General features: G+C 43.2%; 1 protein-coding gene across 1 annotated transcript in view; it reads right to left on the reverse strand.

The window, feature by feature from the left end:
* Positions 1-604: 604 nt before the first annotated feature.
* Positions 605-13,548, reverse strand: part of AGBL4 (AGBL carboxypeptidase 4) — a gene marked incomplete at both ends in the record, with an annotated part of 969,197 nt that continues 956,253 nt past the window's right edge. The window contains one exon of the mRNA XM_084242049.1: positions 605-713. Within this exon, the coding sequence (XP_084098175.1) occupies positions 605-713 (109 nt within the window). The remainder of the gene's footprint in view (positions 714-13,548) is intronic.

The following is a 13,548-nucleotide window of genomic DNA, read 5'->3' on the forward strand; positions in this document are numbered from 1 at the left end:
GGAGGACAGTGCTGGAGGTGGACAATGGTCGTCTTCTGTGGAGGATGAAAGACCCTGCTACCTCATTATCCATCTACATGAGAGGCAAAGCTTCTGTGTGTCTGTACGAGGTGTTAACAAAGTACCTTAGGAATCATGAGTGTTAGAATACTGTGGATGTGATTGATCATAGTACTTATCCTTGATGGAATACTTAAATTTTGGTAGGGACATACTTATTCTTCACAAACATCCTGTGTGTTGTGCATTTTATAAATAAGGAAAGTGGTTCATAGAGGTGACTCAAGGTCATCCAATGGCAAAGTTGGATCTCAGTTGGATCTGTCAGATATCAGAGCCCATACTCCTGTGTCTGCCTCTTTATATGCGTCTACTGCAATAATGGCCAGTATTCTCCAGCTGTTTGGCAAGCAGTTAATAATCCATTCCCTTGAAATCAAGGAGTGTCTTCTCACGGGGTCTCAGGCAGTTCTGACAGGTCTATGCCATGCAGTATAGTAAATAATGCACAAGTCCATTTGCTATGCAATGCTAACCAACATTTAAGATAAAACATTACTTTATTTATACTGTCTGGCACCTCAAGCATGCTGTGTGATGTCTGTTACACGGTGATATTAATTAGGTCTGCAGCATTGCACCTTCTGTATGCAACGTTTGCCGAGTCACCCGCTGGCCTTATCTTTCCAGAAGTCTCTGGTTCAGCATCAGGTCTGAGGACAGAGAGAATCTTTGGTAGCTTGGCATCATTGCCAGGACTACCAAGTAGAGTATGAAAAGTTATCACTTAGACATCTACCCCACAGCATTGGGGTGTAGCAACCTTACATGACTTTCAAAGTCAGTATGAGATCATCTTTCAGAGTAGGCAAATTCGTTGGCGGGGGATTTCCTAGAACCACCAGGTGGCAGAAGTGTATGAGTCTTTAGTGATCACTTACTTTAACAGCTTCATATTTTACAGGTGGGCAAATGGAGATGCAGGGAGGGTGAATGACTTTTCCAAAGTCATAGATATGCTAGTAGACTGGGACTAGATTTGGATATTGGGCTTCCAGCTTGGGCTCTTTCTAGGATAATTTCGAGGTCCCTGTCCTTTGCCCTCATCCCTTTCCTACTGTGTGGCTATAGAACAGATGCAGAGATCGTTGTTTCTTCTCCTTACTACGCCCATTTCTCCTGCAGTTCTGAAAGTTCTTAGAGACTCAGAGAGGGGAGATGACAGCAGCTGAATTGGTAGATCCAGACTTCTGGGTCAGCACTCTTTCTAACAAAGTATGTAACCAGCTTAAGAATGAATGAATAAATGAACAAAAGAATGAATGAATGCTGAACTTACTAAAGAAAGAATTAAGGCATACATGATGAACAAGACTTAATTCTGAAAGTCCTCATCTTGTGTATTTGCATTTCAACAAGGTCATGGTTCAAGCCTCTGAGAGCTGCTGTGCGGGTCACAGCAGTAAATTATTTATTTCATAATTGTGCAGCCTCCACTTCTGATGACTGGCTTGCACTGAGCCTAGCTCAGGCTGGGCCTTCAGTCAGTGCTTCCAAAATTGAACAGAAACAAACACTGGGGAACCATGGCATTCAGCTCTCCAGGTGCAGTTTGGAGAGATGTTGAACATGTCAAGGAGAGAGCCTCTTCCTTTGTCACATCATGCCTTTGTTATTTTTTCAACATTTTATCAAGGATGGCCTGAAGAAGGAGAAAGAGAAAAATAGACAGGAACACAGAAACTGAGGCCCATGAAAGAGATAGAAACACAAGGTCACTGGCTGACAGTCAGGAAAAGGGATCTTGATAGGTTCTGGTCTGACCAGAATCAGTGTCTGGCTTCACTGGGGTTGGGAAGAGGAGAGATGGGCTTCAATCTTGCTGGCACAGCCCTGGGGAGGCTGGGCAGAGGGGGTAGCCTGTTAATATGGATGAAATGTTGAGGGATTAGACAGAATTTCAAATAGAAATTAAACCCAACACCTCTGAGTAGGCGTTTAGGTAAAAATGTGCTTAGAATTCACAATGATCTGTCATCTAGGACTCAGTAAAGACACGCATAAACATGAGAACTATACAAACGCAGGCATGCATTTTCACATCCAAATAGAAAGAAATTGCTTTTAAAATCTCGCATATAATGCAAATATACTGGTGCGCGCGCGCACACACACTCCATCATAGTCAATTTGTTAGCCCTCCCAGCCTTTCCACCTTTCTCTCCTTTTTCTCTCTTTCATGGTTGCTCTTAGCCTTAAAGTTTGACAGCTTCTTTAGATGCCTCCATGCTAGATTTGCTCCAGTTTGCCCAGAAATTTAAGGGGCTTCCCATATTTATAAAATTCTGAAGGGATGGAGAGAGGAGGGGCATTAACCTCACAGTAATGTTCTGCTGAGAGCAGGCATTCTCATTCTCTTTAGCAGCAGCAGTAGCAACAGCAGCAGCAGCAGCAGCAATAGCTACTAGCTCCCATGAATGTTGTTCTCTCTCAGACCTTATGCTGGGTCCTGGAACCAAGAACATTAGTGAGACTGGCCTTTGTAATCTCTAAACATCTCACCCTAAGAACAATCCAAAGTTGAGCTGGAAAAGTGAAATATCAAAGCCATTACTTAGTGCCAAATGAGGTATTTAGATGATAGTTATCTATGAGGGCTGTGAGATCCAGGGAAGACTTCCTGGAGGAAGGGACTTGAAGGATAGGCAGGAATCAGGACAGCAAAGAGGAACGGGGAGTGACCGTCAAACACAATGTTCAATAAATTTTGTTGGATAAATTAATGACAGGAGCACCCAGGTGAAAGGCAAAATATAGACCAATGGGGGTTGTTATGAGGTTTCAGAAGGCGGGAAGAAAATCTGGGAAATATTTTTTGAAATGCTGTTCTTTCCAGCTAATCCTCTCTTAGGATACTCTTGGGAGCACGATGCCTGGGGCTTATGTCTCCATATAAAAGAGTAAGAAACAACACAGTTCAAGCTCTGGAGCAATCCCAGACAGGGCAAGAGATTTGCTTAATGTCACACAGTCAGATTTACTTAATGTCACATAGTATCAGAATTGGGGATAAAACTCAGTTCTTCTGGGCCTCCCGGGTGGCGCAGCGGTTGAGCTCTGGGTTGCGAAGCTGCCCGCAGCCTCTGCAGCGCCGGTTCTATCCCCGGCTGCTCCCCGGCCACTGGAGGAGGGTCCCACATGGAGCGCAGACCTCTCCTGCCGCCCGCTGCTCCTCTCAGCAGTGTACTTCGGTCCTTCTGCCTGCTCTGCTCCCCACTCTGGCTCTGGTGAATTCTCTCACCCTCCTGCGCTTCTGACTGTACCCAGTGCTTGTATAAATAAATAAACAAACAAACAAACAAACAAACAAACAAATAAATAAATCTTAAAAAAAAAAACAAACTCAGTTCTTCTGGGCACATCCTTAAATCCTTCTAATTTAAAATTTGGAATTCTGGGGGAGCATGGAGAGTAGAAAGTGACTTGGGATAGAGGAGGAAGAAATCTTTGGGATATTTGGTGGGGAAATTGTCTCTTGCTTAGTAAAGCAGAAGACGGGCAAGTGGTGGGCAGACAGGAGGAGGTGTTCTCTGGACCACTCCATGCCGATCAGAAAAGCCTCTCTCTCGTTCCTACCATTCTGAGTGTAGTGCCAACTCAGCCTGTTACAGCGATCATTTCTCAGCCATTGTTTTAAAGGAAGAGATTCCCGCACAGAGGACATGCAGGGACATCTAGTCACAAAGGAGAATTCCTAGAGCCAGCCTCAAGGGAATAGGCAAAATGAGGCCATGTGAAGGAACAAAAATGAACCAGTAAGCTCCTGGAGGCAGAGGCTTTTTATAGTCAGCATTAAATATTTATTGTATTGTCAGCCTTATGACTGTACACCAAAAGGCTGACAAGGGAGCAGCAACTGGAGTTGGTGACATCCAGATCTTCCACCCAGTTGCCGGGAGACTTTGGACAGATTACTGAACCTCTCTAAGCTTCTGCTTCCTTATCAGATCAAAGTAAAGAACACCTGCTTCATAGGGTGGTTGTCAGGATTACATGTGAGCAAGTAAAATAAAGCAACCTGTGAGGCACACAGTCAGGGCAGAGAAGCAGGAGCAGCAGGAGCAGCAGCAGCAGTAGAAACATAGCAACAAAAGAGTTTAAATAATAGCAATAGAAACAGTAGCAGTAGCAGCAGCAATAGGAATCTTGGTGGGAATAACAGTGGTAGCAGCAGATGTAGGAGTCATGTTACAGGGCAGAATGAGGGATATCTCAGGACCCCCAAATCTGTCTGCTCTAAATAGTTTCTGCTATCTGCCGCATCAGGAGAAAACATCCTCTATTGGGTAAGACCTTCAATAGAACTTTAATATAATTCATGTGTGTGTATGCTAGAGAGAAGAGAAAGAATATAGTTTAAAATAGTTTCCAAATGAAGTACTCAGAGTTTCCCATCCCCCTCCTGACTATGTGCCCAGCCAAATAGGGCTGGCCTAAAGCAGGGCCAGTGAGGCCTGAAAGCCTGTCACAAGTCTAAGGCATCTTTTGGTGGGGAACCAGAGGAAAGGGGCAGAAGGGGCCAAACAAGTCTGGAAGGAAAAGAGCAAAATCAAAATCTAAGTCAAGATAAATGCTGTCTTGTCAGCCTCCACACAGGCCTCTCACCCACATCTCTGTCTCTTTCAAGTGTCTCCCTCCAAGTCCCCCAAGTCCCTGGTACAAGCCCAAAGCCAACAAGCAAACGCAGGTTCTTCACATGTCTCTCTGCTCCATGGGCCTCCCCAAGGTCTTCATCTCTTTCTGCTTCTTCTTCCTAGTGTTCCTCCAATTTCTTCCTCTCTCTGCTTCTTCTTTTCTCAGTCCTTTTTGTCGTTTCTAGTTTCTCCTCCCTGTCCAGCTCCACCCTTCTTTAGGGTGGGAAGGGAACCTGGAACCTCCCCTTTCCCTGGGGATCACCCTGTAGCACTGGTGGAGGTGGAGACGGAGGCCATAGCAGAGGATTAGTAGTTGTGCGGCAGGAGTGGTACCAGGAGTGGCAGCAGCAGGGGTGGCAGCAGCAGGGGTAGACTAGGCCATGCAGTGGGAACAGTGGCAGCAGCAGCAGTCCTCATGCCAGCACAGCAGTGGCAGCAGTCACGGTAGAAGCAGCAGAAGAACAGCGTAGTCGCGGTGATCCCAGCAGCAGTAGCAATGGTAGTGATGGAGGCGGCAGAAGTCATAGAAAATAAGCAGTGACAGCAATCATGCCGATAGCAACAGCCCTGGTTGCTGTTATTTCTATAGAAAAAGTTATCTAATTGTCCTAGGCTCTGTGAAAGAATTTGGCCTTCAGAGAAGGACTAGACATTAAGTCAATCCATCTCCACTTCTCCATAGAGACTGGGACCTTGAAGAATATCCATACTTCTGCCTGCAAGACCAAACGCTCTACCATCTGGTGCTAGCTTGCATACTGAGTTATAACTCATTTCTCAGGGAAGGGAGACATGGAAGGAGACTGAGCTGTAGAGTGTCCCAGAGAGTTCAGGACTTTGGGAGGAGGTCTATGATTGGGTTCCATTATTTAGATGACCTCAGGATGACATTTTGGATTTGAGATCCACTCTTCCTTTTATTCTGCTTCATTTACTGAGTACTTCTGACCTGTCTGGAACTGTGTTAGGTGCTGTGAGAGGTCCAGAAAAAAAAACAAAAAACCAAAAAACCCACTCTCTCCTCCTAAAAATTAAATGAGTGATGTTTATCTGAGGCAAAGAATTGATAAATAGACAACTACACAAACACCAGGGCACAGTGAAAAGGAAGCAGTTCATTATAACTGATAAGTTTGCAAGGGATGTCGTTGAGTTGGAAACTTTGAGCTAAGTCTTGAAGGAAAAGAAGGGTTTTCCTTAGTTCAGTGAGAGACCCTGAAGAGGCAGAACTGGCTGGATGTGGCAGCTGAGCAGCTGGGGGTCATGAAAGACACAAAAGTAGAATGACAGCCAGGTTGCTGGCTCAGAGAATTGATTTTAAGAAGATGCCACAAACATAAGGTCATGCTTCACAGAGACCCTGAAAGCCTCTCTGGAGAGAGAGAGAGAGAGAGAGAGAGAGAGAGAGAGAGAGAGAGAGAGAGAGAGAGAGAGAGAGAAGATTGAGCAGGCGGGTGTCAGGAGGCTGGGGTGGGGAAGTGAGGAAGGGGCTGTAACAGCTACTAGGTAGATGATGGTGGGAGTGAATAGGGGGGAGAACACAGAAAGGAAAGAAAAGAAACAAATTCTGCCAATAGTATTATCTCCCCATTATAGAGATGAGGAACGTAAACAATGTTTTAGATGATTCACAAGACAAAACAGCCCTTGGGACTGCAAAGTCACCCCATTGTACTGCTTGAAGGTGCACACATCACAGAGGCAGAAACAACTGGCCAGTTTGGTGACTGGCTGGCTGTGTGAGGAGAGGGAGGGGGTCAAGACAAGAACAAGGTTCCAGCCCAAGCAACTAGGTGAAAAAGGAAGACATTAACTAAGTCAGTCAATGTAGAGAGAGACGCAGACTTGGACTTCAGGTATGGGGTCTGCCAAAAATAAATCTCAGGTCTTTGGGGACAAACAAATTTTAAGCACTAGGAGCTCCAACAGGCATCATAGAAATGCCTTCCTGAAGTGAACAGCTCAGCGTTGACATTTGGGATTGAATTGAGAGGCAGAGTCTGCTTTGTGTCCAGGTCCTGCCCTAGTTACCCACCAGCTGTGGACCATGGGCAAGGGACCTTATCACACCCAGCTCAGTTCTTCATTTGCAAAATGGGGAAAGTAATATGCTGTGCTCATCATGCACTCTGAGTTTGCTGAGCATATGAGGAAGTATGTAGGTGAGCGTGCTCCTGCATTTCCACAGGCAGGATGTACAGGTGTGACATTTACAGCTCAGACAATCCCTGACAGTTGCCTGCCAGTTCAAATTAACATAGGAAGAGCCTCTTATAAATCCCACTAAGATTTGCTATTTTAAGGAAATATGGTATTTTGCAGACCTAAAATCCCCTCCTTTTAATCTTGTCAGTTCTGCTTCAACTCAGATCATGTAAATGTTTGTGACCAGCTATCTCTTCCCATCTGTTCAGAGCCCCAGTTAACAAAGCCCCTTTCTTCCCCTTCAAGAGTCAGGGACCTTTGGATGCCTCCGCCCCCATCATTTGTTCATACAGCAGAGTCAGCAGCACAGGCTCCTCTGTGATCTGTGCCAAGCATTGAGGTCACAATGATGAATAAGACCTAGATCCTTGGCCTGATCTCTAAATGTGACTGTAGTTTTCCTAGACATTTATCTCATTCCCCTCCTCCTCAGGAAGAGTTTGTACTTCTGTCTGCACTTCATCTGAGAGTAAGAAAACTTTGACTTTAAGAAAAGGGGTTTCCTATAAAAAGCATGTGAAAATATCAATAGATGCTGAGAAAGCTTTTGACAAAGCACAACACCCATTTATGATAAAGACACTTGAAATTCTTGGGATATAAGGAACACACCTCAACATCATAAAGGCCACATATGACAAACCCATAGCCAATATCATTCTCAATGGTGAAAAGTTGAAAGCATTTCCATTAAGATCTGGAACAAGACAAGGATGTCCACTCTCACCACTGTTTTTCAATATAATACTGGAAGTCCTAGCCAGAGCAATAAGACAAGAGAAAGACATACAAGGAATCCAAATAGGGAAGGAAGAAGTTAAACTATCACTATTTGCACATGATATGATAATATACATAGAGAACCCAAAAAACTTCACAGAAAAACTAATCAAACTAATCAATCAGTTTAGTTAAGTAGCAGGATGCAAAATCAACACACAAAAATCAGTAGCCTTCCTATACACAAAAAATAAATCTGAAGAAGAAGAAATCAAGAAAACCGTCCCTTTTATTATTGAAGCAAAAAAAAAATCAAATACTTGGGAATAAACCTAGCAAAAGAGTAAAGGACTTATACAAAAAAAAACTATAAAACACTGTTAAATGAAATAGAAAAAGACACAAAGAAATGGAAAGACATCTCCTGCTCATGGATTGGAAGAATTAACATTATCAAAATGGACACCCTCCCAAAAGCAATTTACAGAATCAATGCTATTCCAGTAAAAATTTCAATGACATTCTTCAAAGAAATAAAACAAATATTGATGAAATTCATTTGGAGCCACCAAAAACCCCAAATAGCCGAAGATTTCCTGAAAAAAAATAGAAGGGAATGGAGGTATCACACTCCCAGACTTCAAACTATACTACAAAGCCATAATAAATAAAACTGCATGGTATTGGACCAAGAACAGACACATGGACCAATGGAATGGAATAGAAAATCCAGAAATAAACCCACAGATTTATGGTCAACTAATCTTTGACAAAGGAGCAAAGAATATGCAATGGAGCAAAGAAAGTTTGTTCAATAAATGGTGTTGGGAAAACTGGGTTGCTACATGCAAAAGAATGAAGCTTGATTACTACCTCACACCATGCACAAAAACCAACTCAAAATGGATTAAAGAACTAGACATAAGACCTGAAACCATAAAATATATAGAAGGAAATATAGGTGAAACACTACATGACATACATCTCAGTAACATCTTTAAAGATTCATCACCCAAAGCAGTGATAGTGAAGGCAAAGATAAATAGCTGGGACTACATCAGATTAAAGCACATCTGTACAGCAAAAGAGACAGTAACCAAAACAAAGAGACACCCCACCGACTGGGAGAAAATTTTTGCACACAACACTAATGACAAAGGACTGATCACAAAAATCTACAAAGAGCTGAAGAGACTCAACAAAAACAAAGTAAATAATCCAGTCAAAAAATGGGCAGAAAAGCTAAAAAGAAACTTCTCCAAAGAGGAAATGCAAATGGCCAATAGGCATATGAAAAAATGTTCAACATCACCTGGAATCAGGGAAATGCAAATCAAAACTACAATGAGATACCATCTCACACCAGTGAGAATGGCACATATTAAAAAAAACTAGCAACAACAAATGTTGGCGAGGTCGTGGAGAAAAAGGAACTCTCCTGTACAGCTGGTGGGAGTGCAAGCTGGTCCAACCACTATGGAGAATTGTGTGGAGATTCCTCAACCTACTAAAGATAGAGCTTCTTTATGATCCAGAGCTTCCATATGATTCCATTCCTAGGTATTTACCCAAAGGACACAGAAACAATTCAAAAGGGCACCTGCACCCCTATGTTTATGGCAGCACTATTTACAATAGTTAAGCTATGGAAACAACTCAAATGCCCCCAAATAGATGACTGGATCAAGAAGATGTGGTACATATACACAGTGGAATATTACTCAGCAGTCAAAAAAGATAAACACATACAATTTGCAGCAACATGGATGGAGCTGGAAGGGATCATGCTCAGAGAAATAAGCCAGAAAGAAAGGGAAAAATACTGAATTGTCTCACTCATAGCAGGGATTTAGAAAACCTAAATAAGGGACAAGGAAAAATACTAATTATAATAAAGTAAAAATCAAAATCAACAGGCATCTATGAACCAGAGACACACTACATGGGGTGGAGGGGGAGAAGGGAGTAGGATTAAAACAAGGGGGGTGGGAATTGTATGGGGACTATAACCAAGATGAAAATGCATACATTGTACAAATATGAAAAATGATGTAAAAAAATGTATAAAATAAAATTGAAAAAAAATAAAATGTATGCTGACTTAGGCTTCAATGCATGAAAAAAAGAAACAACAAAAGGGGTTTCCATCCTAGCAGGTGAAAGGAGGGGCAAGGGTGCCATGGTTTGGGGAGAGAGTTCTGTTCTATGCCAGGTATTTGATAGACTTTATAATTTCAAAACAGTTTTATCGAGGTATCATTGATATACAAAATACTGCACATCCTTAATAAATACAATCTGATGAGTTTAGACATATGCAAATATCTGTGAAATCATCGTCCAGTCAAGGTAATAGACATTTCCATCACCTCCAAAATTTTCCTTTTTGTTTTGTTCTGTGATAAGAACATGTAATGTGAGATCTAACCTCTAACAAATATGTAACTGCACAGCACGGCATTGTTAACTCCAGGCACTGCATTGTACAAAAGTGCTAGTTAATCCTCATGGTAGCTGTGGGAGGGAGATATCGTTCCCATTTTACAGATGAAGATCTTGACGTGTAGGAAGGCTAAATTCTTTGCCCAGGGCCATCCATCTAGTTAACAGAAGATCCAAGTTTCATGATTCAGTTTCATCTGGCTTTTAAGGCCCAGGTGGTTCTTATTATGTTATAATGCCTCCCCTGTTCTGTCTGCTTTGATATCCCACTGGATGAGCTGAGCCAGAAGGGAAGGGACCTCTAATCTTGGTGTGCCCTTAAAGTATTCAGAGGGCAGGAATCAGAAGAAAATTTTGAGCAATAATTGAGGGACAGATGAAGCTCAGTTTGTATACTTCCGAAGGAGGGTGGGGTGTGGAATCAGAGCACAAGCATAAACTCGGGTCAGCAACACAGAAGACAGCCCCTGCAGTGATGATCTTGATGAGCTCCTATGCCAAGTGCTAAGTGTCCAGACCCTCTGCTGCTGGACTGTCCAGCAGGAACTCAGACAGGGATGTGGAATGAGAGACAGGGAGAAGGCAGGGTTTCAGCAGCAGCTTAAAAGTCCTGAAATCCTCACACATACACCCAGCCTGAACATGTATGCTGCCTTCTCTTTTCCTAGCCCACAGTCTCCAAGTGATGCCATTTCTTGTTTTGCGCTCACCTGCTTTGCTGTTTTTGACCTGATTTTAAATGGAGAGAAGCGGAGAAAACCCAATGAAAGTCTAGTGTAGGAAAGGGAGCTGGGTTTCAATCTAGATTCTCACTAGCCATATAAATAAATGGAAACAAGAAATTTGATCTTAAAGATTCTAAATTTTCTCACCTGGAAAATGGGGGAAATGATAGTTACCTCAAAGAATAGTCAGAAATATCAAATAAAGCAGTGGATGCAAAACCATCTATGTTTGGCGCATAGTAAATGTTAGATGTACTTTTGACAGATTTGTGAATTGATGCTCTAGGGATTTCATAACTGTAGACTTACGTGGCTGGTACTGTTCTTCCTATTTAGGAAAAATGATGTCGGGGTTCCTCTTGGGCAGGTCTTAGTGGTAGCCTTGAATCACAATAAAAGACACTAGATAGATCATCTATTCCCTCCCCAACTTAAAGGCAATAGAGAAAGCGCCTAGCTAAAGCCTAGTGCTGCTGCTGCAGCTGCTGCTGCAAACACTATCAAAGGCGGGGACCCAGCCTCTGCTGTGGGCTTCAGCTGCAAAAGATCTGAGCGGCCTCCAGCTTGTGCGCTGGTTTTTGAGGGCAAGAAGATCTTTAGTCCTGTCTCTGAGCCTCTGGACTGAGGCAGAGCAAAAGTGGCCCTGAATATGTGGAGTGATGTGAGAACCTGGTAGGTCTGAGCCCAACATTCTACTTTCCACCCTTCTTTTTTGCACAGCAGTCTCCATCTCAGAAATGCACAGAACACTGGTTTCACCGCTGGCTCTATGTAGTGAAGTCGCTCACATCTTGAGAAGGATGTGGGACAGAAGAGCGGCTGAGCGCCCCCTGCTGGAGCTGGATGAGCTGGTAGCCTCTGGCTGATTAACCTGCAAGCTTGGTGCTATCCTCCACCTCCAAACTGTAATCCTTCCCATTTAATCTGAAGCCATAGGAATAACCTGGTCCAAGAAAGCTAGGGGATTGCTAAGCAGGCCAGGGCCATAGGGAGGTCCACTGGCAATCCCTAGTTTCTTGGCCAGCCCTTTCCTTCCCACTCTGCCAGTGCAGTAAAGCAGACGATGCTATTGTATCTTATAGTCTGCTGTATAGCCAGATATTTTTCCCCTCTTAAGGAGTGCTAAAATGTTAGCAGGGTCCATACACTGTAATCCAGAGACATTTAACACCATTCCTGACTTCCAGGAATGTAACTTCCTGCCCCATGTTATTTCTTTCCAGAGTTATAGACTGGGAGGTGACACCTCAGAGCATCTATCATCTCCCTAGCAAAGGAAACTCTCTATTTGTTCCATGACAGATGTCCATTCAGGCTCTGCTTGTATACCTCTGGGGATGGGGAGCTCACTTTCTCCCAAAAGAGTCCATCCAATGGCTGACAACTCTTTGCTAGAAAGCTTTCCTTATCTTTGAGCTGAAATCTTCTAATGAGTCTTCCTGCACAGATTTGGTTCTTTGCTTCTTTTAGACAAAAAGAAAGTCTATGATCTCCTTTAATCATTTTATTTTTTTTCCTTTCCTACCTCTACTCCCTCTCAATTTTTTTTTTTTAATCTCAGATAAACAGCTCTAATCTCCTCATTCATTTCTAAAGGGACATGCTTTGCTGACACCTCATCACCTTGGTCACTGCCAAATGATGTTAACTAATACTTATGGAGCACTTTTGCTGACATTTCTTATATTTAAGTTCATCAAACCTGCTGTCGAGAGTTAGACACAACTATTCCCATTTTTATGAGTAAAGAAACAAAGATTCACAGAGGCTAAATAACTTGCTCAAGGTCACATAGCTATTGGGGATAGAACCACGATTTGAATGCAGAATTAGAACCAGAGTTGCCTGGCTACAAATTTCAGGAAACCACTACCCTCCCTGCTGATGGTGGTCTGTGACCCAATTAATCAATGTAGTTTTAAAAGTAGGATCTAAATATGGACGTGGCATGACGACGACAGTGGTCTGACAGGTAAAAATAGATCTGGACTCTGATCTTCTCTATTTTATGCAGTCTGCCTTGATTCGTGCTACCTCAAGTGATGCCATCATTTCTGAAAAGCCTGAGCGGCTGCAGTCAAGTAAACTTCCCGGCACCGAGACACAGGGACTGCTGGCAGCCAAGTCTGGACTCTTCAGCCTTCTCTTGATGACAGAGTGTCTCACTTCAAAAGTGAGGGTTACACCAACTTGGGTTGGCTGCTTGGTTCTTGAGGGAGTGGAAGACATAAAAGGAAAGGTGCCAAGAACACTCGGAGGAATGGAGGATCTGCATAAACACTTTATTTGTGTTCCTCTGGGCAACAAGAACCCAGGGGAGAAGCTGTATATACAACACAACATATGTTGCCAACGAACATATGGTTCTTTGTCATCATCTCTGAAAACCAATAAGCAAAGGGAGGATAAACTTTGCTTTCGATTTTTGCAACAAACTTCGAAAATCTCCAACTCAAAGCATTAGAATGCTTAACTGGAGCTTTGTGCTAAAGGCCCAATCTCCCTGGAGCCTCCCTTCCTCTCCCCACCTCCTAATCCTCATTTCCTGGAGGTCATTTTAATTAGCAGGCTGTCATGGTGACTCAGCCTGCTGCCTCGCAGACTGGAAGGGAGCACACTCCCGGAGACCGACTCATCATACAAAGGCACTTTACTGTTTAGAAAAATGCACAATATTTAGCTTGCCCCACCTAGGGAATCGCTGCTGCCGTGGTTTCACATTCCACCCTGCCTGGGAGTGTATCCTTTTGTCTCTGGCATCT

This window comes from Talpa europaea, assembly GCF_964194135.1.
Source record: "Talpa europaea genome assembly, chromosome: 9".
In the NCBI taxonomy this organism is placed as follows: domain Eukaryota; kingdom Metazoa; phylum Chordata; class Mammalia; order Eulipotyphla; family Talpidae; genus Talpa; species Talpa europaea.